We start from the raw sequence: 26,568 nt of genomic DNA, 5'->3' as shown, positions 1-26,568 counted from the left end.
ACCACTGCCTGTCAAACCTGACCCCACTATCCCATCCCTGGGACCCCTGCCACACATAGCTCTGGTGCTGATGAACCTCAATCCCAACCCACAGTGCCCTATTACCCCAGCCCCGGCCTCCCCTCACAGCTCTGCCAAGGCCCCTTAATACCAACCTGTAACCCTCTGCTATCCTACCCCTGGGGTCCCTACACCAGCTCTCCTGATACCCCTCAATCCCAGCCTATGGCCAAGGTCATCTACACACAATGACCTGTGAAACCAGGAAGGGATAAAACCAAGAAGCCCAAATTCCCTCTCTGTTATTCTGGTGCACAACTTCACTGGAGTGGCCCGTGGTGTCCATGTGTCTGGGCGGAGGTGTTAGCCAGCTGTGGCCTCACAGTCGCATGACCCTTCAGTGAGATGTCACCTGGAGCTAGTGGCACCAGGTTCACCAGGGTGGTGGGGGACAGGGGTGTGAACTGTGACGGGGAGAATTCCATCTAGGTCTCTGGTGCCAGTTGGCTCCTCGCAGCACCCAGAGGCCATGGGAAGGGAGTAGTGGTCTGACAGCCCCGGCCAGTTTTATCTGTGCCAGTGTCTGGGGCACAGACCTGCCCGTACTGCTGGGCATTGCTCAATGTCTCCTGTCTGCTATGGGGAAGTAGCAGGGTGAGTCAAGCCAGGAGAGGAGGGCAAGGCACCCTGGTGTCCCCGCCTCCTTCCAGCTGATAAATACCAGGTCCTAGTCCAGGTCCCAGCACAGCCAGGCAATGACTGGAGACGGAGAGATGAGGAGGACTTTGGTGATCATGCTAGCTGGGCTCCTGCTCCTGTATCTTGCCCCTGGGGGGCTGTGCCAGGGCTGTGGTGAGTCAAATGGCCCTGGGCCATGTACTCCTCCCCTCTGTGATGTGACTTCTGGGGTGGCAGGGGAAAGGGAGCCTTTCCCCACTCCCTTCCCCACCAGACCCTTCCCTTGACTCATGTAGCTACGCCCCACAGACTGGGCACAGCCTGCTTTTCACTGTGGTGCAAGCTACTCCTGTCATCTCTGCTGCCAACACCGGTGTGCAGTGTAAAAATCATCCAAACCTGGAAGCTAGTCCATCCAATTCGCCTGGGAGCTCAGGAAGCGTTTCCCTTCTGGATGTCCCATTGCAGGCTGAACCATGTGCAAACAGCCTGTGCAGAGCATCTCTGCATAGCTACAGTGCCTGGGAGAGACTAGAGGGTGGGCAGGGAGGTTGGTGTGGGGTGGGGGCTGATGAAGGTGGGCTTAGAAGTAGGGTGTAACTGGAGTGGGGCTAGGACTGGGGTGTGTTAACTTCCTCCTGGCTGATGCCTGGGGCCCCCCATTCCCTGCTCATCTGGTTCTGAGAGCTGGGTGGGGGAGGTTGTATAGGTCCCCAGCTGTGACTACCCATGTGTCATCCTGGCTCCTCCACCAGCTGTGAATGAGTCTGAGCGCCCCCTAGTGAGGGATCTGCAGAAGAAGATGATCTATTCGGTGAATGTTAATGCTCCCCCGAACCCCAGCATCCTGCTCGCCCTGAGGCTGGCCCTGGAGCACAACAAGCGCATTGAGCAAGACATGCTGAACAAACTGAGTCAGGATGCAGTGGAGCGAGCTGGTAAGGGCTCTGCCCCCCTCCCCACATATAGACACCCACCAGGCATGTCGGACTCTGACACTGCTCCCCGAATAGAACCAGCCTTCCCAACCCAGCAACTCCCATTGGGAAGTGGGGTCCTCAACAACACCACACATAAAGTCAGACCCCGGAAAGGGTAATGGTGACCCCACAACAAAGCTGTCCCCCAAATATGCACCCCTCTGGGAGATAGAGGTGACTTCATAGCAGCCCCAAAACCACAGCCATCTCCCCAGGCCCACTGTGCCCCACAGCACCCCCCAGAACCACAGTCATCTCCCCAGTTCCACTGTGCCCCACAGCACCCCCAAAAGCACAGCCATCTTCCCATGCCCATTGTGCCCCACAGCACCCCCAAAACCACAGCCATCTCCCCATGCCCACTGTGCCCCACAGCACCCCCCAAAACCACAGCCATCTTCTCATGCCCACTGTGCCCCCAGCACCCCCAAAACTACAGCCATCTCCCCAGGCCTACTGTGCCCCACAGCAGCCTCAAAACAACAGCCATCTCCCCACCCCCTTCGCGTCCCATAGCACCTCCATCGGGTACAACGATGCTGGTGCTGAAACTGCTGCTCCCTTCCAAAAAGCATGAAACCAAAGGGAGAAGAGAAAGGCAGGAAAATAAAGGGAGACAGACAGGAACAGACAGACTGATGGGGTGGGGTGGGGTGGGGTGGGGGGAAAAGAGACACACCCAAGGGTAGTGAGGTGCAGGGAGGCTGGGACTGGGGCAGACACAGTGGTTGGGGCAGGGAGATAGAGGCTGGGGCAGGGAGCATAGGGCAGATTTGCAGCATGACCAGCCCCCTGACCTCCATCCCTGGCGTGCTACTTTTCAGTTGCATCCTTCTCCTCGGGCCAGGTGGCCCTCCATATCCTGGCTCAACAGGCCTCCTGCTCTGACCCCCGGTGGGTGTCTGCAAACGGCTCCAACATCAATCTGGTGCGTCTTCTGGAGCAGAAGTTCAAGGCAGAGCTGCAGAACATAGGTGAGGAGCCTCAGCCTTGGGGCGGGGGGGAGATCCTGCCTGGCTCAACCCCTCTGCCCTCGCACAGTCGAGCTGTCCCATCCCCTTTTCCCTTCTTTCTTCCCCCATCTCTCTTTGTCTCCCTCTTTCAGGCCCTTTCCCCCCATCCCATTCCCCCCCGCCCCCGTTTTGTCCCCTCTGTCCTGGCCCCAGTCTAGGAGTATGTCTGTGGCTAACAAGAGGTCTCTCCCCCACAGCGATCCATGGCAACCCCTTGACCAACTTCTACCAGCTCAGCTTGGACGTGCTGGCCCTGTGCCAGCTGAATGGCCGCCTCTCACCAGCCAGTGCCAGCGCCCTCCTCAGCCCGGGCCCCAAGAAGTATTACCTCGGCGGCCAGTTCTCTGTGGGTGGGTAAAGGCGTACATCCTCCTATGCCTGAGGGGCCCATGGCTTCCCCTATGAGGAGGTCCCAGGGTGGCATGAGCTGGGATCCCCGTGACTCTCCCCATGGGGTCAGTGCCGGGATGACCTTCTCCCTCACCCCTCTCTGGCATGACAGTCCCATCTGAGCCACTTTTCCGGTCCCCACAGACACTGCAGCAGTGGCAGTCCTGGCTCAGATATGCCTGCAGACCAGGGGGCAGCCCCTTCCCCCGAAGGTGTATAAGAAGATCAGACAGAATGTGCAGTGGCTAGTGAACAAAATCCTGGCTGAGAAGAGAAGAGATGGAGTGATCGGGAACATCTACAGCACTGGGTTGGCTATGCAGGTGAGGGACCAGAGCAAAGGAGGTGGGACTGAATTCTAGCTTCAACCACAACCCAAAGATGCTCCCCCCAGCTGCCGAGCAGCTGGATAATTCAGCTGTGGAATAGTTAATGTCAGCAATTACTGTGCCATTGTTAGGTTCCAGAGTTAACACCATATTGCCATAAATGGAGGCAGCTCTCAGTGGCAGAGAACAGAGAATCGGGGCTGCAAATTCCCTCACTGATAGAAGGCCTTAAATATCCCTCCCTTCTGTCTACATTCCACTCACCCTTCTGCTCTCTCCCTGGTGGGCCATCCGGACGTGTTCTTGTAGCCCCTTCCCAGCCCCTTCCCAGCTGCCTTTGCTCACAGTCTTGTCCTCTGTCATGGTCATGTTGGGCATGGGCAGCCAGGCCCCAGCAGGTGACCCTGACTTCCTCTCTGTCCTCCATAGGCCTTATCCGTCTCATCCAGCTATCAGAAACCCAGGGCCTGGAACTGCCTCCAGACTCTGCACAGGGTCCTGGACAAGATTCCCCAGGGCACATTCAAAAACCCCATGGCTGCTTCCCAGGTCCTCCCTTCCCTGGAGAACAGGACCTACCTGGACGTGAGTAGGCTCAACTGCTCCATGGACCCAGGTAAGGAGAGCAGACCAAAGGCAGCATCCCTAGGGTGGCTAAGTCCAGAGGCCCCATTCTCCCAGCGCAGGACATGAGAACTGGTAGCACCCAGGCAGACAGAGCCCACTAATTCAACCATGCAGTGGTTGGGCTCTTACCTGGCATTTAGAAGACCCATGTTCAGCTCCCTGCTCAGCCAATGACTACTTGGGCAAGTCACTAAGGGTACATCTACACAGCAAAAAAATAAAATAAAAACCCCTCTGGCAGCAAGATTCAGAGCTTGGGTCAACTGACATGGGCTCGTGGGGCTCACGCTGGAGGCTAGAAATAGCAGTGTAGATGTTTGGGCTTGGGCTGGAGCCTGGGTTCTGAAATCTGGCAAGGGATTAGGTCTCACAGCCCTAATGTCTACACTGCTATTTTTAGCCCCAGAGTTCAAGCCCAAATCAGTGGACTCAGGCTCTGAGACTTGCTGCCATGAGGTTTTTTTGTTTGTTTGTTTTTTGGATTTTTTTGCTGTGTAGATGTACCCTGTATCTCTGTGTCTCAGTTTCCCATGTGTACAATGTGGTTAATAGCACCGTCCTGCCTCATTGGGATGTTGTTAAGGATGATGATGGGGCCATCTAAAGTACCTGCGGCAGACAGAAGCACATTTAGCAAGGGATGGGGGGGGGGGGAACGGTTTTCCCATCCCATGAGAATTTTTGACATTTCAAAAAATTTTCCCATCCTGAATGAGGCTGAAAAGGCAAAAAAATCTCAGAAATGTTTGCAAACTGAAAATCCAATAAAGAAACAAACAAACAAACAAAAATTAAACTTTTTGATTTGTATCAGTCAAAATGTTTCCTTTTAATAGTGTCAAAATGTTTCTACTACAAACTTCCCTGCTTTTTTTCTCTGTAAATTTACTAAAATTTCTCAGCAAAAAAGTTTTTTCAGGTTGAAAAACCAAAACTTTCCAGTTCAGAAATCTTTCTGCCAAACACGTTTTGATGCAGGAGTTTCTACCAACCCAACACTGCTTCATGAACAGTTCGGACACTGAACTGGCATTTTTCAGTGAAAAAAATGGTTTATTGAAAAATTCCTGCTCAGTTCTATGCGTAGCCTGTGTTAAGCCAGTGTGGTTCTATGTCCCCATCTAGTGAGTGGAGGGCCTAGAGATTTATGCGTCTCAATCTAACGATCCTTGTACTTAGCTCAATCACTAGGTCAGGGGTCGGCAACTTTTCAGAAGTGATGTGCCAAGTCTTCATTTATTCACTCTAATTTAAAGTTTCGCGTGCCAGTAATACGTTAACATTTTTAGAAGGTCTCTTTCTATACGTCTATAATATATAACTAAACTATTGTTGTATGTAAAGTAAATAAGGTTTTTAAAATGTTTAAGAAGCTTCATTTAAAATTAAATTAAAATGCAGAGCCCCCCAGACCAGTGGCCAGGACCCGGGCAGTGTGAGTGCAACTGAAAATCAGCTCACTGTCCAGAGATTTCAGGGTTCAGCAGCCCCCACTCCTTCCCCCCAGAGCAGGGGGTAGGACTGACCCTTGGAGACAACTATGTCTTGTAATCATGTCTGTTTGACTGTTTCCCAAGCTCTGCCTGTGTCTGGCCCTCACTCCTGAAATAAACCTTCTGCAAGAGCTGGCTGCACCGCAAAGATGATTCCAGGCAAGGAGAGGGGCTGAGAAACTGCGAATGTGGGTAATGGAGCCTCTGATGGGCACCCTCCATCTGGAAACACAGCATGGCAGCAGGGCTGCATCACATGGCAGCCACTTCCCCCACCATAGATAAGGGCTTACCCAGGAGCAACCATCCCATCCATAGCACTGGCGAATGGGGTGCTGGACTCACCCTAAAGACTCTGTCTCCTCCATGATACTGGCTAATGGGGGACTGGGCTCACCAAGGAGTCACCATCCCCTCTGGGGCCCTGGCCAATGGCCCACTGGGTAGTTGGTCCCCAGGCCTGGAATCTCCCTTGCTGTGACACTAGCTGTAGCATCGTTAGTGGGAGGTCGTTAGGGCCCTTGGTGTAGCAGGGCAGGCTGGAGGGCACTGCTGGTGGAGAATAGGAGGCTAATGGTGTTAACAGCCCAGCTAACCCCTTCTTCTGCCTGGGTCCCCAGCAGCAGCGCTGCCAGGGCTCCTTGCCTCACCCACTCTGGGTCCAAGCCCCCTAGCAGTGGCTGATCCACATGGGAGGGTGATGATTCTCCTAAAGCTGCCAGCTGGGGGACGTAGCCCTTTAGCCCTAACAGTGGTAGCCTCAGCCACCTCATCTGGCCCTTGGAAACTCGGCCTGAAGGGAAAGGGGCTAGAGCTGTGGACTCACCCTACAGGGGGCAGGTGCAGAAACCCCAGACTGTGATATCCACTGAGCCTCCATAGCAGAACCCAGAGGTGTCAGAGGCTTGGATCATGGGCCATGGTTAAAGGAGGCTCCACTCTGTGGCCGTGTCTTTGGAGATGGCTCTTCCCATAGGCATGTGTCCCCCCCAGCACCCCACTTCTGCCATCACAACCCACTCAGAGATTACTGCCTCGGGAGTTAGAAAAAGAAAAAAAACAGGAAGAGGGCTAGGGAGAGTGATGGGAGTCAGAGCCAGTGAAAACTTTCTAGTGGAAAAGTGTTTTCCAATGAAAAATGGCTTTTCATTCCCAACAAAAATGTTTTTGTGGATCAAAAAAATCCATTTTTAATATCATTTTGTAAGGAAAATAAACCCGTCTTTCCTTCGCTTTTTTAGTTCCACCCATGCCTAGCCTTACAAAACAAAATTGTTTTGAAACATCAAAAAAAAAAAAAACACATTCAAATGGGAGGTGGTGGGTTTTTTCTGATTTTGTGTGTGTGCACGCCCATACTTGCCTTTCTCCTACCAGCTCTAAAGGGAATGAACCAGCTTCTAGTTATTATTGATTTATCCAGGTCCCAGTGGTGCTGGGCGCTGTACATACACAGGACAAAAAGTCTCTGAAGCCCCCCAGCTCTGATCTCTCCAGGTCACAGTCCCTGACCCCCAAGTGTGCTTTTGCTGCCCTCTCCAATTTAGTGCCAGTTACACATTGAGCCACAGTGGCAGACTGTCCGAGGATTAGTGGGGCTGTCCCATGTCAATGCCCCAACCCCCCTGTCCTGGCTGAAGAAGAGTATTTCCCACATCCACCCAGCATGCAGGGGTGAGTGGGAAGGCTGCACTGGGTGCCCCATTTCACAGGGCACCCAAACCAAGCAGCAGTGCAACCTGGTGTGCAGGGTTTCAGCATCACTCGGGTTTGGCCCAGCACCCCTCTATCTACATCTCCCCCTACCCCACTCAGCTGCCCTTTGATACAGGACGACAAGTAGTAAAACTAGGACACTGCCTACGCTGTAAGCACAACATGGGGAGGATGGGAGCTGATGAGTGGGGGGGAATCCTCACTGCCTCGGGGAATGTGCTGCAGCAGCAGCCCTTTGGAATCCAGACACCGCAGTGATCAGCACCCAAGAAATGCATGGTTAAGCGGGTGAGGGTGTTCAGGGGCACTAAAGGGATTTAGCTCTTTAGCTCCCTGCAGCTTTTTCCCTTAAAAAGCTCATCCTCATGGCTGCATAAGAACTGTTCTCCAGCCAGGCCAGCTTCCAGCCTGGAGCAACTGCTCTGGGAGACATGCCAGTCATCCCCCTTTAGAGAAAAAGGGCATTCAGGCTGAAACCTCATGCTGGCTGCTGAAACAGCAACCAGGTTAACTATTTCACGGCTGCCATCAGCCTGCTACAGCCAGCAATTATTTCAGCACACCTGAGAATAACCAGACACATTATTCTCCTATGCACTCATGCAGCTGAGCTGGGCCTTGGCCTAGCTCTGACAGGGTGCTTGGGTGAAGCAGCTGCTGGTGGTTTTTCAACATGTTGTCTCCCTGTGCTGTGAGCAGGGGGGAGATGCCACAGCAGTGCCAGTGCTGGCACCAGGGCCGCACTAGCTGTTTCTAATGAGTGCAACCACTTGGGAATAAAGGGTAGGAACATTCTAATGTAGACACAATCAGGAATTCAGTCCCCAGCCAGCTCCCTTTCTCCCTGCCCAGGAAGAGGGGAACACATAGCCACACCTGGGCTTGGCCACATCTTGGCTTTATTGACCACAATTTCAGCCACCTCCTGCATGCCAAAACCCCAGCTTGTCTTCCAGCTCTCCCATGTTCCCTAACACACTCTCCCCAGCTGCCAACCCTTCCAGCTTTTCCACCGAAGGACCCCTGAGAGGCTGGCATGGTTGTCAATGCAAAAAGCCTGAGGGCAGCATAAAATCAGCTGAGCTTTGTCTTGGCAGGAGTTTGTTGAGCAGCAGCTTCCCAGCTCCCCCAGGAGCAACTCAGAGAGGTACAGGTCCGCAGGCTGGGAGCTTGTTCAGGAGCATCTGGCAGTGGCCTGGGAGCTGGAGGCTGGATGAGAAGCAGAGAGCTCAGCTGGGAAGTATATTGGCTGGAGAGGGGCCAGGTGCAGCAGGAGACCTTGGAAGCAGCCTGCAGGCAGGAGATCGGAAACAATGGCTAGGAGTCAGTGATGCCACTCATGCTGGAACAGAACTCTGGCCAGTGGGAGCTACAGATCTCTGCTTAATTGTGGAAATGGTTATGCCTGCACCAAGGGGCCTGTTAGGAACTGTTGCATTGCTCTCCTAGTGAAACTCCCTGAGCCATTCCAGGGGGTGATTTGCCTCCTTCCCATCAGCTCTCATAGCCTTCTCCATCCAGCAGTGTGCAAGTGGGAATTGGAGGGACAGTTTGCAGAGCCTAGCAGCTGACCTGCCTACTGCACTTGCTGCTGAATCTGGGGTACACTTGGGACACCTCTGAGCATCTGGAGGAGGTTGGTGGATCATAGTCCCTCCCCATGTAACAGGGTTGGCTGCTCCTAAGCTCCCCCTCATAGCCAGAGGTCACCTTGCAGCACTCTATCCCTGCTGTCTCCTTTACAGAGTTCCTTAACCAAACTCAAGAGCATCCAAAGGAAATTAAAACATTCCCCACCTGTCCAATTTATTCACTCTTCACACATACACTGGCCCTCCAGGCCCCAACCTCAGTTCAACATCTGTCTTTATTTCACTGGGGTGTTTTCAGCCCTCTTTCCCAGATCTGCACTTTCAAGGTCTCTGCAAGAGCTAATCTTGCTCCCTGCAGCAGTTTCCTTCACCTTCTTGCCAGCTACAACTTCTCAGGCCTCTATTTTCTGAATGGTTCCCCCAGCTTGGGTCAACCATCTGTAGCCTTTTATAAGGAATTCCTGATGCCACTCAGGCAGGCCTCATCCTGTAATTAGAGTTGGCTTAGTCCCAGGATCTGCACTCCATGGGGCAAGACACCCTGTTACAGCCCCCAGCAGTGGGGTGCATTACAACAGCAAAATAAGGAACAGCTGCACAGATTGAACCATTCATTCCCATATTCAGCTCAGCAAAAGATGCCATTTATTAGGTTTACCTGATACTGCCACAAAATTGCTGATCTGCTGCTCCAGAAATCAAAAGGAAAATGGGATAGGCACAGAATTTAGACTTAGCTTGCCCTGGAGCACGAGCCTTTGCTTCTTCTTCGATATGGCTTAAAACCAGCAGTGTTAGATGTCCAAGCCTAGGTTCACAATCCACTTGATTGCTTCAGGTGAGACACAGTGATTTGCAGAGAGCCCACTGGGATAGCATCAATGTCCCAAATGATTCATGAGGTATTCCATAGTCTGAAGTCCCTTTCCCCAGGCACAAATAGGACTATGCCTCGGTTCCGCTTTATGGAGAAGATAGGTGCATCTGCCATGTGATGTGTGGCTGCGATTGAAAGTGTATTTTCCATGGGAGTGAAAAACCACTGGGTTCTTCACTTGGGGCATTGATAGGGTGTTTCTTTGGGACATTGGCATCCTTCCTCCTTGCACACCATTGATCTCTGAGGGTGAAACTCTGAATCCTCAAGCTCTTGCCTTGCAAGCTAAAAAAGTTTCCTGGATTTGAGTGATGACAATCATCTCAGGGTCTGTTCTGTTACATGCTAAGGCACAACCAATGTCAAATTGGTATCTGAACATCACTCGGTGAAGTCCCAGGCTGAACAGCAATCAAAAGAGCCCTTGCTTATCACCTCTCTAATGTGATCTTACTCTCTCTAGTGTACCTATCAAGGGATACTTTGAGTTTTAGTTGTTGGAGGCCTATTTCTGGAGGGAAGGGAGGAGGAAGAACCTGAATATAGTAGAATACAATAGATTATAAGGCCTAAAGGAATCATTAGATCACCCGTGTCTGACCTCCTGTATAACACAGGCCAGATAATCTCCCATGGTGATCCCTGCCTCAAGCCCAGTATAGAACTGGGGATCTGTCTTCAGACAGCAAAGGATTGAAGAAGATGCCCCCAGTAGAGGAGATCTGTCTCCCCACATATTTCAGCTTCTCTCTATGGGGCAGCAAAGGGATTGCCCTTTGCCTGCTGTACAGGTAATGATACTGATTTCTTTTGTAAAGTGCTTTGAGATCTATGGAGGAAAGGTGCTAGATAAGAGCTGGGTGTTGAGCTTTGGCTCTCAGTGAGATTCAGATGGGAATTCACCCTGGCCAAACACCAGTGCACAACAGTAGGCTTTATAGGGAGAGACTACAGGTTGGCTGACTCCTCTTGATCTCAGACACATTCTCTGCTAGCCACCCTCTGCCCTGTCCTACTCACCCCACATGTTGGTTAGCTAATCAGAAGGCACCTCTGGTTGCTGGGTTGGCTGCTCTCCAAAGAATGGGGTATAACAATAGTGCTCACATGGCCCTTGGTGTGTCCTTCCACTAGCTGTGTACCTGACCCCACCATCACCAGCCAACTCTGGTATTTCTTCTCCGGAGTCACCTTGCAAAATTCTTGAGAGTCTGTGCTGTGGAAAGCGAGATAAGCAAATACGATGAATGGTATCAGAGATGGGGCGGGGAAGAGATAGGGAGAGGGCTGGGGCTGTGCTGGAGAGTGCATATAAAGGATGATGCAGAAGGCTGCCAATGCTCTCTGGGACCCCACAGTCCTGCCTCCAGCAGGAACCATTGCCCAGAAGAAAAGGCAGAATGTTCCCCTGGGTCCTGGCTGTTCTGTGTGTGCTCTGCGCAGCAACCAGCACCATTGATGAGTGCGGTGAGTACCAGCCATTCCCTAGGAGAGACCAGTGCCATGACAGAAAGGGCCAGCAGGGTGCAGGAGCTGGGCTGGTTCAATATCTCTTGGGTGGCCCCTGAGCACAGTTAAGGAAATAAGCAGAGGTGGCACAATGGGTGCTGGTTCCCAGCATCAGTCAGAGCCAAGAAAGTGAATCCACGGGGCGGTAGGGGAGGTTCCTTAATTCATATCCTGGGGCTACCAAGGTAGCCTCCTGGGGCACATGCCCTCCTGAGTGAATGTCTGCTTCTCTCCATCTCCAGTTGTCCCTGCCAACCAGCAGTACCTGGTCACTGAACTCCAATATGAGATGGAGAGTTCTGTCACCCTGCAAAGCCCACCGAACCCCAGCATCCTGATCGCTTTGAACCTGGCCGGCACACAGGATAGCATGAAGGAAACGCTACTGGTGCAGCAGATAAAAGACAGGGTCATCAAGGAAGGCACAGCGGGTAGGATGCCAGAAATCAGAGATTATTCTGTGTTAGATCAAAAACCCACTGAAGTCAACAGAAGATTTCCATAGACTTTGAAGGGCATTAGACTCAAGTCTTCTGTGCATGCCCCAAATCCCTTCTCCATATATCCTGCCCTTAGAAGAGGAAGTGGTATATCCTTTATTCATAGAATCACAGAGATATAGGCCTGGAAGGAACCTTGGGAGGTCCTCTAGTCTAGTCCCTTGTGCTGTGGCAGGACCACATAAACCTACACCATCCCTGACAGGTTTGTCCAACTTGTTCTTAAAACCCTCCGGTGACAGGGATTCCACAGCCTCTCTACGTAACCTGTTCCAGGGCTTAACTAGCTTTAGAATTAGAAAGTTTTTTCCTAATAACTAACCTAAATCTCCCCTGCTGCAAACTAAGCCAATTCCTTCTTGTCCTGCCCTTGATGGACATGGGGAACAACTGATCCCTGTCTTCTTTATATTTGAAGACTGTTATCAGGTTCCCCCTCAGCTTTCTCTTCTCTAGACTAAACATACCCAGATGTTTAACCTTTCCTCATAGGTCAGGCTTTCTATACCCCTTATTTGTGTTGCTGTCCTCTTCACTCTCCCCTATTTGTCTCCAATTTTCTTAAAGTGTGGTACCCAGAACTGCACACAAGACTCCAGCTGAGGCTTCACCAGTGCTGAGTAGAGCAGGAAAACTACCGTCCCTGTCTTGCATACAACACACCGCAGAATGACATTTGCCTTTTTCGCAATAGCATTGCACTGTTGGTTCATATTCAATTTGTGATCCATGACAACCCCTGGATCCTTTGTTGCTGCTCAGCTGGTCCTTTCTTCTGCTGCTCAACCAGGCCATCCCTTCTGCCATCCTGATTTTGTACGATCACAGATCCGGAAGGATCTAGTGACCAGGTTTCCCCTGCAGCTATTGTAAGGACTGATGTAAATGCTGACCCCTAGTGGCAATAGCAAAGAATATTCCTTACAGACGCATTTTGCTGAATTGGGAGAGGATTGGAATAATATTCTATGTTAACACCCTGGCCATCTCCACCGACACATACACAATCAGTGAAGAGGACAGTTACATTACATTCCAGGTTACACACTGACAAGTCAGCTGTCACACTTATAATTTCATATCTAGCCTTAATTCTGCCCCCTTGTGTGGCTGCATTGCTAGCATAAAGGTTCTAATTACAGGATCTCAGACAATTTCTCAAATAAAACAGTGTTTCAGCTCAATGGAAGCTGAACTTATCAGCCACTGAAAACCAGAGGAAGGAGAGTGGGGCTAGAATAGAAAGAGTAACTATAGCAGTAGTTGCTCCTCCCGCTATGTATTTCTATAGCTGTTTTCATCCCAGTCTGAGATCCTTTCATCCAGCCACCTCGTGGGAACAGCATTTTGTAATCTCTCCCAGCAACACTACACAATGGTTTAGCACAGGAAATGGAGACAAATCCTGTGTTCAATGGAAACAGGATAGCAGATGGCCTGGGACATGAAGAAAACTGGGTTTTATTCCTAACTCTGCCACTTACACCCTTGGGCAACTCATGCATCTCTCTGGGCCTCAGTTCCCCATCAGTAAAATGGGGACAATTATTATTTATTAGGTGTATTATGATAACACTTAGGAGACTCAATCATGGACCAGGATCTGATTGTGCAAGGTGCTGTACAGACAGAGAACAAAAATTCCTGTTGATTTCAATGGGAGGTTCTTTGGAGCAGGAACTCTCTCCTACTTCAGGGATGTGCAGCGCCTAGCACAACAGGGCCCAGATCTCAGCCAGGGCGCTTAGATGCTATCCTAGTAGAAATAACAATAAACCTAAGGTAGAATTTCAGGAAGAAGGATGTTTTTGGAGCTGGAATTCAGGCAAGACTCCAGGCTTAACAGCCTTGCTGTCAAGAAGAGCAATACAGGATCTAAATTACACAGGAGTGCTCAGGACCTCAGTTTTATAGCCCATCTGATAGATAGCACCTGCTAGCACTCTATCAAGGTCCCGGAGGCCATACCGACTGCAGAGGAAGAGCAGTAAGTCACCATCACCCCTGTGTAGCACGCAAGTGTCCCTCAAATGTTCCCAATCCTAACAAAGCCCATCACAAGCCCACTTAGCTTTAATACCAACACATGCTGTGCTGGCTGCCCTCATCCCATCACTGACATCCTCACTCCTCCTGGTGTTTCAGACATGCAATCTGTTATAGCTTTAACCCAAGGAAACAGGAAAGACATGATCTGTGTTATGCCAAGGACCCCTTGGTGAGTTAGTTACACTTTCTCTCTCTCTCTCCTCTGCTCCCACTCCTTGTACTGTAGAAATGACTTCTGGAGAGGTGGCCCTCTACGTCCTTGCCCTCCTCTCGTCCTGTGAGGATCCCAAGCACGTCACAGCCAACATCAGCTTGGTCGAAGTCTTGAAGTTGAAAACCAAGGACGAGTTGACCTACTTGAGTAAGAGAGGGAGCAGGGCTTCAATGGTGTAAGAATTGGACGGGGACTCAGCAGGACTGGGTTCTGCTCCCAGGTCTGCCACTGGCCTGCTGGCAGACCTTGAGCAAGTCCCCATACCATTTTGTACCTCGGTTTTCCCATCGGTGCAATGAGGATAATGATCCTGATCTTCTTTGTAAAGCGCTTTTGTGATCTATGGATGAAAAGCACTATACAAGAGTTGGCTATTAGTATTCTAATCAGGGAAGAGACTTGGGGACTGGACTGCAGGTCTCCTTGCACCTTTGGGGTCCTGCCCAAGTGTGCCTGGGATCTTTGTGTCCAGGAGGAGTGTCCTCTGCAAATCTCCCTGGAGGCAGCTGTTGCCCTGGTCAGCACTGTGCCACCATCTCGACTGAGGGATCTTTGCTCTTTTTCTTTACCCAGTTGAGTGGGGCACTGTGGAAAGTGCTGTCCTGAGAGCTTAGCATCTCAAAAGTCACCTTTTGTGTCCACGGTGGGTACAGCACAGACAAGGACCAGGACAAGGGGTGCACTTCCCTGCTTGACTTACAGACACAACCTTTAAGGGAGGAGAGGCCCGGTGTGTCTCAGTGGCCCAATGTTCAGTCACTCCTGCTCTGGTGCTTTCCAGGTGACCATGGCACGCCCAAGACGACGTTCTACCAGCTCAGCCTGGACACCCTGGCTCTGTGCCTGGAAATGGCAGATGTCGAGGAGGCAGCTCTAAGCCTGGCCAAGGAGGCACTGGCCACGGACTTCTCTGTGGGTAAGAGCTGCAGTTAAGAATGTCAGACCCTCCCAGCACTGAGACCGAGCCACTGAGGCTTGCTTCCCATCAGGCCCCCCGCTCTGCTCACTGACCTCAACACTAACATACCTGCTGCTGAGCCTCCCCATTATTTCCTCCTGCCTGCCTATCTGTGCCCCCATTACCCTGCTGTCCTCCTCGCTGCCCCTCCCTGCCAGCTGCACGGAGCTGTGCTCCAGAGAATCGTCTGCCCTAATCACCCTTGCTGTCTCCTTCCACCCTCAATGGTCATGGTGACGATGGGGCGGGGGATGATCTGCAGACACCGGAGCCATGGCAACTCTGGCACTGACTTGCGTCCACAATGGGCTGGCGAAGGCTGAGCAGACCAGGATCCTGGAGCTCATCCACGAGGCGCTGGACAAGCTTCGACAGCTAATCCTCAGGGCCGTGGAGACCAACACCGCCAATATATACAGCATCGGCTTGGCTCTTCAGGTACCAAATCCCCATCCCCTCCCTGCTGGGAGCACTAGTCTGGTGCAGAGCCCCCAACACATCTTGAGCCATGGTCTGGCTGTGTCATAACTGAGTCGTGGGTCCAGCCTGGCTGGGCAGCAACCAAACGGCCATAGCAGCCCCCTACTCTTCTCCCACCATGCCCTGCTCTGTTAGAGGCCTCTCCCTCCTCCTTTGACAGGCGCTCAATGTCACTTCGGTGTCCTATCCCTCTGGGGACTGGAGCTGCTCACAGACACTAGCCAAGGTGCTCACCAAGATCTCCCAGGGAGCCTTCGACAACCCCATGGCCGCTGCCCAGATCCTGCCCTCCCTCGTGGGCAAAACCTACCTGAATGTGATCAGACTCAGCTGCTCATCAGATATGGGTAAGGATCACTCCGTAGCCCCTTCACCCACCAGCCACTTCCCCAGCCCCTTGGAGCAATGCAACAATGACCTTAGGGTCCCAAGATCTCTCATCTGTTGCTTTACCTTGGTAGAGGGCTGAGCTGACTGGCCCTGATCCTGGCCTCTGCTCCACTGGAGAATAATCCCAGTGTTGGGGCTTTCCTTGGTTGGTATAAGACTACTGGACTAGGTCTCCCTCACACCCTTTGGCTGGCCCAGGACCACAACAAGAGCTCTAACCACTAGGGTGACCAGATGCTCCTATATCCTCTCTCTGCTCAGTCATGGTGGAATACACCATCATCAACCAGCTTAGGGGGCAACACTTCACCTACACCATCCATGTGAGCGTACCCAAAGGCTCTGTGCTGCTCTCTGTCCTGCAAGCGGCTCAGCAGGACAATCCACAGGACTTCAGGTGAGTGAGGCAGGCCTCATGTGGCTACAGGTTTGCCCTCCCTTTTGATCACTCTCTCCCTACTGGGGCATCAGTTTCCCTGTTTGCCTCTGTCTCTCTCCTGATCCATCACATCTACATCCCTCTCCTTCCCTGCAGCCAAGAGCTGTATCCTCCCCACATTGCCCTGGCTCCCTCCTGACTCTTGCCTTCATTCCCCTTGCAGCTTCGAAACAAAGCAGACTTCTTGGGGCCTCATGGTGGTCTCCATCAACAGCCGTGCTGCCAACTCCAATGACAAGACCTATTGGCAGTTCTTCAATGGCACAGAGCCCCTGGAGCAAGGTGTGGGGTCTGGGGGGGAAGGGAGCAGGCGAGACGGTTGTTGGCAACCACCTGGCAGGGGAATGTGCTTGTCCTCAGAGTTGCATCAGTTCCATCCAAGCGGGACGTTTCATAGGAGGGAGGCAACAGCAAGAGCGAGGATTCAATCTGAGCAGCGCCTCTCCTGCCTTATCATCCTGTCCCATTTCTTCCAGGTGTCGAAAGCTACATACCAAGTAACAACGAGCATATCAAGGCCGTCTTCAGCACATACTGAGGACGCAGGTGGCCTGAGGGAGGAAGGGGATGCAATCAAGAGCAGGAGAGGCCTCTTCTGTTGCCCTTCAAGATCACAAGCTGGGCAAGACCTCTCTAGGCTGCAGAGATACATGCCCAGCTCATCACAGGGCTGTCAAGGGCAAATAAAAAGAGTTCTCTGGTTCTCATGGATCGCTGAGTGTTTATTTCAATCTGGGGTGTGACACTGGGCTCTCAATAAAGCTCTCAGCTTCTGAAGGGCTCCCTAGTTTGGGATAGTCTCTATCAGCAAGCTCTAGGGACAGATATGATTTCCTGCTTCTAAAGAGTGCCCAGATCAGCTCAAACCCAGATTATAGCTGGATGCCAAGTCTGCGTTAGTTAAGATTGAGACCAGCTTTCTGTTTAAAGCTTGACTTTTCCAAGTGCTTCTAAAATCCACATGGTTATTTGGATTTCCTTGAAAGTTGGTGTGCCTCACAAGGCGCTTACAAGAGTTAGTGTTCCAAATGTAGGGGCATTTGACCAGGCGATCCCCAAGATACAGCTCCTGAAAAAACATAAAGATGCTCCAGAATAGGCCACTCCCTCCCAGCTCTCACAGGGACACCATTAAATTTTCTCCTAATCTAAAGAGGTCCCTAGAACAGGACATTGTGTCCTAACCAACACTAGGGGATTGATAAAGATCTTCCCTTTTAACAGGCCCTGAGATGGGGTCATACCCTGTCGTTATCCTGAAGGGTATCAGTAAAGTGTCTGGCTTTCAAGGAGAATGCTAACATTCTAAAGTGGCCCCAAGATGGGACGATCTCTTTAGAAAAACAACAGGATACCATCAAGCAGTGGGTCTTGACCTTTTCTGTACTGTCCCTGTCTTCAGGGCAGCGCAGCCCAGTGGCCAGAGTTTACATGGCTGCCCTTGAGCAGTAAAGTGTGTTCCTTGGGTGATGACTGCCCCAGCGGTACATGCGGTGTAGGAGACCCAGGCCCACCTTACTCCATTGAGTCCCGACCCAGGGGCCTGAGAAACCAATTCTCCTGTGTTCAGGCTCGGTCGCTCTCTGCATCCATTCCAATCTCCTGGGTCGCTTCTTACCTTCACTTTCAGTGTAGTTAGTCTCCTGGTGTCAACCAACTCTTCTCCATCATCTTCAGTGGTTGGCTGGGTGTCTGCAGGGGCCTCAGCGTGGGTGGCCTCTGCAGCCTGAAACACACATCCGCTCTCCTCCTTGGTTAGCCCAAACTGAGCAGAGCTGGTGCCTTTTATACCTTGTCTCCAGTCCAAGCATGCCCGGCAAGGGCGAGGAGGCCTGGCTTCTTCAGCCCACAGAGTATGGTTAACCCTAGATGGGCCAGTGCTGAGTTGATACACCCTGTAACATATACCATGCAGGCCATTGCCAACTCTTGTGATTAAATTGCAAGTCTTGAAATAATTTGTGTTTCTAACCCATTCGACCCGCACTCCCCTCCCAGAGTTGGGGAGAGAACTGTGACTCCCATTTCCTCCATTTCCAGTTCCCTGCATTGGAATGGCACCATCCAATGGATCAAATGGTGTGACTCACGCCAAGGTTGGCAGCTGGATATTGGGTGGCTGAGGACACTCAGCTGGAGGTGGTCTCCCATTGGGCAAGCAGCAGACAGTGTTTTGAATGAAAAGCTGAGAAACATGACCTGAGAGCTCCCTAGAGGCTCAGAACCCAGAAGGCAAAGAAAATGAACTCTCTCTCTCTCTTTATATATATATTTTCATGGATATTTGGGGAGGGCCAACGCAGGGTTGGTGATGCTGCATGTGACCTCACATTAGAGCAGGAAGGAGTTGCAGGGCTCCCCTCTCACCTTGCCATAATGAAAGGGAAAGGGGCTGAGTACTCAGATGCTAAAAGATTTCCTGCCCCATCCCCCTGATCAGGCCATTCCTGCATGGTTCACCCTGGGTACTAGTCCCCACTGCGGGTTATAGGCTAGGGGGATAATATGGGAGAGCCTCAGTGTCCAGCAGGGCTGGGAGTATAATGTGGGTGAAGGACTCCCCCAGCATGAGGGGAAAGGTGCATACAACCCAGGAGTCCTGGCTCCCAACCCCTCTGCTCTAACCACTAGGGTGACCATATTTTCCCAAAGGGAAAATGGGACACCCCATGGGGCAAGCCCTGTGTGAGGCCAACCTAAGCCCTCCCTGTCTCCTGTCCCACGGGGTCACGCAAGCCCTCCCCCCGCCCCACACACACAGCACACAAGGCCAGACTGAGGCCACCCTCCTGTATACAGGCCTAGCCCAAGCTGCTCTCCGGAGCGGGACTGGCATGGCCACTGCCCCACTCCCCACACATTCCTCTGCTGCCCACACACCATTGCACCCCCACATTTTTGGCAAAACTGCATTTGTCCAGTTTGCTCTTGTCAACTGATGACCATTTAGGAAGAGCAAACAGGACAAATGCACCATTTTGCCAAAAAGTTGTGACGGCTGAGACAGGACTTTAAAAAGGGACTGTCCCATACAAAATGGGACACATGGTCACCATAACTAGACCTAGTCCCTTCCCTGACCTGGGATCAGGGCCAGCTTTAGGCCGATTCTGCCGATTCTGGGGAATCGGGCCCCGTGCCTAAGAGGGCCCCGCGCCTTAGGCACCTTTTTAATTTTTTTTTTTTTAAACTTACCCCGGTCCCAGGCTGCGGTCTGCTCCATGGTCCCGCTCCTTTGAGTGAAGCACCGGCGGGAGCGCGGCTTGGCCCTGCTCTCCCAGCTAGAGCTCCAGCTGGGAGAGCGAGGCGGCGGGGCTTTGCCGCGCTCCAGCCGGAGTGCGGCAAGCCCGGCGGCTCCAGCCAGAGCACAGCAAGCCCCACTCTCCCGTCTGGAGCTCCGGACAGAGCGCGGCAAGCCCCGCGACCCCGGCTGGAGCTCTGGGCCCTTTAAATAGCCCCTCGAGCCCTGGGGCAGTGAGGGGCTCGGGGGGGGGGGGCTATTTTAAGGGCCCGGGGCTTCAGTTGCCTCTGCCACCCCAGTGCTTCAAATAGCCGCCGGAGCCCCACCTCCCCCATGCATTCCCCAGTGCTCCTGCAGCTATTTAAAAGGTCCCCGGGGTAGAAGGAGGTTTGGGGGCTACTTAAAGGGCTGGGGTTCCAGCTGCCTCTGCTGCACCCCGACCTTGCCAACCAGACAGCCCCTGTCCGCAGCCAGTATCTGCACCCCATGCCCACAGCCAGCCTTCTGCCAAATCCCCTGTCCTGTCTCTCAGCAACCCTGCCACACGACCCTGCACCTGTCTCAAAGCCTAACAGCCCCACCACTAAACTCGCGCCCGCTTACAGCTCTGCCCACTCTGCCAGCCGCACCACCCTGCTGGCTGTCTCCAGTAGACCCCTTGCTGCCACCCACATGCTCTGAGCAGCCAGTTCTGCCTCTCTTCTCCAGCCCGCAAACCCCTGACGGTGCAGCCCCCTGCGCCTGCCCTGAACACAGCCACCAACCCCGCTTGTCGCGCACCAGCCCCAACACCCTTGGCCCTGTTTGCAGCCAGACCGTACTCAAGTCAAGCCCCTGCCCTGTCCTCCCCAGCCCATGGATCGGACTGCTGCCTCTGCAGTTTCCAGGGCATTAACCCTGCATACCTGCTTCAATGAGGGGGCAGGGAGCAGCTGGGACGAAACACATGTGCACACCCCCAGGGAGTGGCGGGGACCCACACATGTGAAACGGCAGTCATTAATAACTAATCAACAGCATATATGATGCAATGTATATAATTTTATTAGCCATATAGTTATGGAAAGAAAATACTACATGAAAGAAATGAGAGGCTTTTTCTTCCACTTTTTTTTTAAGTCATCCCTGCCAGGGCCCCATGGAAAATGTTCGAATTGGGCCCCACACTTCCTAAAGCCGGCCCTGCCTGGGATGGAACCCAGGAGTCCTGCCAGGGCCGATTGGGGGGAGGGGGGAGCGGGGGCATGAAACCAGTACAAATTAACAGGGCCCAGCGGTCCAGAAGGGGGCCCAGGGCCCAGCTTCCCTGCCCCTGTTTAGCCAGTTCGCCCTTACTGGGGGCCTAAAAAAATTTTTCACCAGGGCCTGGACCCATTCTCAGGGGCCCCGCCCAGGCCTACAGCACCGCATCCCCCTTTGTAGCTGCAAGGACTCACGGGGGACCACTCCCCAGTCCCTGCTTTCTAGGACAAGGCTGATGGGGGGAAGGGGAGGCAACAGCGCCCCTAGGGACCTGGTCAGCTCCCGACTGCTTCGCCTCCGCCGCTCTTGCAGGCTGGAAACCCCTAGTCCCGGAACTAAACCTCCTGACTCTTGTTTCCGCCAGTGCCACACGCCTTCATGATTACCGGAAGTGATTCCTCCCGGACGGATTAAAGAACCTCCAAAGATGGCAGCGCCCTGTCGCCATTTCCCCCTCCCCTTCCGCTTTCTCCCACCCTCGGGAGCTTCTCAGCACAGGTCCTGAGGCAGCCTCGTTTTGGGGGCATCCCGGCGCGAGTACACCCCCACCCTCCGGAGCGGCGCGCGACCATGTGGAGGCGACTCGCGCGTCCTCTCCGCGCGCTGCCAAGGGTCCCCGGAGGTCAGACGGTCGCCAACCGACCTTATGCGGGGGCGGATTTAAAGGGGGAGCGCCCTTTCCTGCCCCTATGGGCCGGGGTGTTGTCCGCCCAATGAGGGGCTAGCCTTGGCCTAGTGTCCCTCGACGCCCACCTTCCAGCCTTGGCCTGAGTCACGCCCCACCTGTTCCCTTGGAAGGCACCATTCATGGGGGGACTGGGACTCCTGGGTTCTATCCCAGCGCGGGGGTCTAGGGGTTACAGCAGGAGGGGGATGAGTTGGGAGCCTGGACTCCTGGGTTCTACCCCTGGGGGGGGGGGGTCTAGTGGTTAGAGTGGGAGGGAGATGGGCTGGGAGCCCGGACCCCTGGGTTCTATCCCAGCGGGGTGAATGGGGTCTACAGATCAGAGCAGGAGGGGGGTGGGCTGGGAGCCCAGACTCCTGGGTTCTGTCTCAGCAGGGTGAATGGGGTCTAGAGGTTAGAGCAGGAGGGGGGTGGACTGGGAGCCTGGACTCCTGGGTTCTATCCCAGTGTGTGGGGGGCGGGGTCTAGTGGTTAGAGTGGGAGGGAGATGGGCTGGGAGCCCGGACCCCTGGGTTCTATCCCAGCGGGGTGAGTGGGGTCTAGAGGTTAGAGCAGGAGGGGGGTGGGCTGGGAGCCTGGACTCCTGGGTTCCATTCTAATTCTGGGAGAGAGGACCAGCAGGTTAGAGTTAAGATTCCATCCCAGTCTGCTATGCCTCCCTTTCTCCATCTGTAAATTGGGGGGCATGCCACTTGGCCTCCTCTGAGAAGCGCTTTGAGTTCCTCTGTGAACAGCGCACTGTTAATGCGGCATGTTAGAGTTTCATTCTGTGCTGGGGATCTAAGTCATGTTTCAGTGATAGCAGGTTATAGTCTCTGCTCTGTGCCTCCTGCTAGTGTTTTATTAAGGGCCAAGGACCTCCTCTCTTTTATTTTCCAGATTCTTTTTCTGCCAGAGTCTTCAGTGCTGGCCTGAAGAGCTATGTGCTTCCCCAGGATTATACCAGTGAGTGCTGGGCATGGAGAAATGCCAACACAGAAGGACAGCAGGTGTCTTGTAATGTTGGACACATTTGTCTCCTTCCTTGGAAAAGTGTTGGGGGAAGATGTTGAGTTCCTGTGGGAGGCTGGAGTGGTAGGTGAGGGGAGAGCATTACAGAAAGCATATGACTAATTTTTGCGGTGTGATGGGTATTGACTAAGAGCATTGTCACCATCTCGTAGGAGAGGATGGGTTAGCTCGGAGGCATGTTATTAATCTCGCTTTTGAGGGTGGAGGAAGTGTTTTGTAATCCTTGCTATCTGTATGGACTATATCAATTCTTATGTTGTTTTTTTTTTAATATACTTATTTGCATATCTCTCATCAGGAGAACACACCATTTGCTCTAGGTCAGGGGTCAGCAACCTTTCAGCAGTGGTTTGCTGAGTCTTCATGTATACACTCTAATTTAAGGCTTCGAGTGCCAGTAACACATTCCAATGTTTTTTAGAAGGTCTCTATACGTCTATAATATATAACCAAACTACTGTTATATGTAAAGTAAACAAGGTTTTCAAAATGTTTCAGAAGCTTTATTTAAAATTAAAATTCAGATCATATTAGTTTAGTGTGATCCTTGCCCTTGCTTTTTCTTGCTGAGTTTTCCAGTGTCTGGTGGCACCTATTTAGATACTTTAAGCTGCACACAGGCTTATAACTCAGAAGTTGATAACCAGCTGTCAGAATGTCAGTGGTTGGAACCCCTGATCCACAGCTGAGGTGAGTGGAGCTGGCAGCTGGTAGGGCTGAGCAGGGCCAGAAGCCTGGACCTTGTCTGGCAGGGGGCCTGTGCGAGATCTCCAACTGGAAGCAAGGTGAGTGGGGCTGAGGGGATCCCTGCTGGCAAAGGGTCAGCAGCCAGAACCCCAGAGCAATGGGGGGCTGACCACCAGAGCTCTTGGGTTTCCACCACTGGCGCCTGCCAGCTGGGGTCTCAGCCCGCTGCCAGCCTGGGGTTCCTTCCCCCAGGCCAGCAGTGGGTGCTGGGTGGGACTCCAGCTGGCAACGGGCCAGCAGCAGCAGGAACCCCAGAGCTGCAGTTGGCTGAGCAGCTCAGCCCCCCCCACTGCTCTGGGGTTTCCACCACCGGCTCCTGCCAGCTGGGGTCTCAGCCCGCTGCCAGCCTGGGGTTCCTTCCCCCAGGCCAGCAGTGGGTGCTGGGTGGGACTCCAGCTGGCAACGGGCCAGCAGCAGCAGGAACCCCAGAGCTGCAGTTGGCTGAGCAGCTCAGCCCCCCCCACTGCTCTGGGGTTTCCACCACCGGCTCCTGCCAGCTGGGGTCTCAGCCCGCTGCCAGCCTGGGGTTCCTTCCCCCAAGCCAGCAGCTGGGCTGAGTGAGACCGGCAGCAGGACCCTGGCTGGCAGGAGCCAGTGGTGGAATCCCCAGAGCCGGGGCGGGCTGAGCAGCTCAGCCCGCTGCTGCTCTGCGGTTTTCACCACCAGCTCTTTGCCAGCTGGGTTCTCAGCCCACTGCCAGCCTGGAGTTCTTTTCCCCAGGCCAGCAGCGGGAACCCCAGAGCGGCAGCGGGATGAGCAGCTCAGCCCGCCCCACGTGCCATGAAAAATCGGCTCATGTGCCACCTTTGGCATGTGTGCCATAGGTTGCTGACCCCTGCTCTAGGTTGTCCTATTTCTTTTGTAAACACCTAGGGAGAGGGGTCGTGTACCATTTTCTAAAGGCTAATGCACTTGGGTTTTGGACCAGTGTGAGTAGCAGACAGAACCTAGGGGCTTTGAACTAACAAGTCCTCTGCCTCTCCCCACCCTGTTGTCTAAATGCCTCCCACATATTTGTATTTCTGTCTTGACTCCAGGCAAGACTGAGTAGTAGTAATTTTTGCCAGTTGCTCTTCATCCAAGTGCTGATTTTGGCTTGATATTGAAATAGGAGGCAAGCTCTGCTGGTTATGTTTGATGTAAAGAAGCAGTAAAACTGGTACTTAGGCCTGTCTACCCCCAAAAATTAGGTTGTCCTAGCTACATCACTTACAGTTACGAGAAATTTCCAGACAGTTAGGTCAACCTAACCCCACTGTCGATGCAGAAGAGGAGAGAAGACGCAACAACTACAACCCATGAACCTTCCAGTGCATCATCACCTCAACCTAGCTGTTGTCTCTTGGAGGGGTGGACTGTCTACATCAACAGAAAAACCCTTCTGTCGATGTAGGAAATGTCTACGTTACTGTGCTATGGAAGCACAACTGCAGCACTATAGCTGTGCCGCCGCTGTAGTGTAGCCATACACTTAGGTCTGTATTGGCTCACCAGCCTCTCCCACCGCCATCATGTCGACATTAGATAAAATGGAGAGGAATGGAGCTTTGTAGGACTGCTTAGATGAGGGCTTTGAGGTGGAGGAACAGTAACCCATAACCACCCTCAGGGTTTGGTATGAGAGGACAGGTCTTTGCCATTTCAGGATGTCTCATTCATCCCTTCAGCTGCAAGGAGGTGGAATGCAAATAGTTGGGGATAAATAGCAGGAGGCCCCTGTTATTCTCAATCATCTGCCCTCAGAGGAAGCATTAGTGACTGAGAGAATCGGCAGTATTATTACTAGTGTCAAAAAGTAGTTTCTTAAGCAGGGGACTAACCCAGGCTGCCTTCTTGCCTTTCCTTAGAGAAATCAGTGTTCTCAGCCTGCAGCAGAGCCCGTGTCTCCCCTTGCTTGATTTAACATTCCTACTTGTGAGATGCATAGGCTTAGGTCCCTGGCCACACTTTCAGAAGCTCAGTGAGGAAAACTGGCTGATGTTTCCCTACTGACAGTTCCCTATTTGCACCCTGTAGCTACAGAGTGAAAAAGTGGGGGTGCTTGTGAGGCGTGCTGACAGCTCTTTTGTTCATCCTTCCAGACATCTCCATCCCTGACAGACCCAAACTGAAGTTCATGGACAAAGTTCCAAGCATACCTAAAGTGAGGCGGGAATTCAAAAACCTGCGTGACATCCGTGGCCCATCCAGTGAGGCCACTGAGTTCACCCAAGGACAGTATGGCATTTTGGTGAGTGGGAGAGGAGGGGAGATACAAATTAGGGTCACCTTTGGGCTGATTCAGCCAGAGCAAGGAAAACAAAACCCTAGGAGCTGACCTTTTCACCCAAGGCAGCTGAGACCATTAGGGCTTACTCCATCCAGGATGAAGTCATAAGCTAAATGAGGCCAAGAGAGAATATGGAAGTGGTATGAGAAAGAACTGTAAATGGGTGGCAGAGGAAGCCCCTTCACCTGTATTTGAGTCGTAACTCCTGTGCTTGCGCTCTCTCTCTCCTGCAGGCATTGGGTGGTGGTTACCTTCACTGGGGTCACTTTGAAATGATGCGCCTAACCATCAATCGTCACCTGGATCCCAAGATAATGTTTGCTGTGTGGCGCATTCCAGCCCCCTACAAGCCCATCACCCGCAAGAGCCTAGGCCAGCGCATGGGTGGGGGCAAAGGTGCCATCGACCACTATGTGACAGCAGTGAAATGTGGCCGCCTCATTTTGGAAGTGGGTGGGCACTGTGAGTTCGGGGAGGTAGAGCACTTCCTCACACAGGTGGCCAAGAAGCTGCCGTTCCCAGCCAAGGCAGTCAGCTGCCAGTCCCTGGAGGAGATGCGCCAGGCAGAAGAGGAGAGAAGACACAAAAATCAGAACCCATGGACATTTGAGCGAATCATCACCTCCAACATGCTGGGGATCCGCAAGGTGCTGAGTCCCTACGATCTGACACAGAAGGGGCGCTACTGGGGCAAGTTCTTTCTGAAAGACAGAGTGTAATGACCAACTGAGGGTAGGAGGGAAAAATCTCAAGGATGAGTGCCTGGAAGAAACCTTGATCCTCCTTCCTCAGCAGGTGTGAAGTCCCTCCTGAGTGCATCCCATCTTGTTGTGATAGGCTCTCAGAGGGTGGGTATTGCTGTGGAGATCTGCCCCTCAGCTCCAGAGGTGGCTGAGTTGTATGCAGTAAACACGGCGGTGTGAGGGACAGGTTAGGGTAACCAATGATCATTTTGGATTAATAAAGCTTTCCTACTGTGATATGGTCTTGTGCCTCTGTGTCCTGTGTACATTGAAGGCTAGAGAGGATGGTTAAGGGGACATCCAAGGAGTCTCAGATCCTATGTGGAGTATTAAGTTAGAGTCTGTATTGCTACACATCTGACCAAGTCAGGAAGATGGACCTCTCATGCTGCATCA

At 52.7% G+C, this 26,568-nt stretch overlaps 2 protein-coding genes across 4 annotated transcripts; both read left to right on the top strand.

The window, feature by feature from the left end:
- Positions 1 to 750: 750 nt before the first annotated feature.
- Positions 751 to 16,926, top strand: CBLIF (cobalamin binding intrinsic factor). Its single transcript, XM_075065821.1, has 16 exons — positions 751 to 852; positions 1,434 to 1,616; positions 2,483 to 2,632; positions 2,869 to 3,021; positions 3,206 to 3,384; positions 3,820 to 4,006; positions 4,542 to 4,561; positions 11,054 to 11,162; positions 11,447 to 11,635; positions 13,980 to 14,114; positions 14,749 to 14,883; positions 15,188 to 15,363; positions 15,566 to 15,752; positions 16,057 to 16,192; positions 16,398 to 16,516; positions 16,711 to 16,926. Exons 1-16 carry the CDS (start codon positions 756 to 758, stop codon positions 16,770 to 16,772), a joined length of 2,217 nt encoding a protein of 738 aa, XP_074921922.1. The 5' UTR covers positions 751 to 755; the 3' UTR covers positions 16,773 to 16,926.
- A 4,226-nt stretch (positions 16,927 to 21,152) lies between these two features.
- On the top strand, positions 21,153 to 26,409 carry MRPL16 (mitochondrial ribosomal protein L16). Of its 3 annotated transcripts, none has more exons than XM_032766581.2 (4): positions 21,153 to 21,339; positions 22,282 to 22,347; positions 25,242 to 25,390; positions 25,663 to 26,409. In XM_032766581.2, the coding sequence occupies exons 1-4, from the start codon at positions 21,288 to 21,290 to the stop codon at positions 26,146 to 26,148; spliced, it is 753 nt and encodes a 250-aa protein (XP_032622472.1). In that variant the 5' UTR covers positions 21,153 to 21,287; the 3' UTR covers positions 26,149 to 26,409. The 3 variants fall into 3 exon arrangements, with proteins under 3 accessions (XP_032622472.1, XP_032622464.1, XP_032622480.1); XM_032766573.2 differs by lacking the exon at positions 21,153 to 21,339 and adding an exon at positions 21,897 to 22,207; XM_032766589.1 differs by lacking the exons at positions 21,153 to 21,339; positions 22,282 to 22,347 and adding an exon at positions 22,354 to 22,480.
- Positions 26,410 to 26,568: the final 159 nt, after the last annotated feature.

This window comes from Chelonoidis abingdonii, chromosome 4 (genome assembly GCF_003597395.2).
Source record: "Chelonoidis abingdonii isolate Lonesome George chromosome 4, CheloAbing_2.0, whole genome shotgun sequence".
In the NCBI taxonomy this organism is placed as follows: domain Eukaryota; kingdom Metazoa; phylum Chordata; order Testudines; family Testudinidae; genus Chelonoidis; species Chelonoidis abingdonii.
The sequence above is the reverse complement of the archived record's forward strand: the minus strand, read 5'-3'. Positions and strand labels throughout refer to the sequence as shown.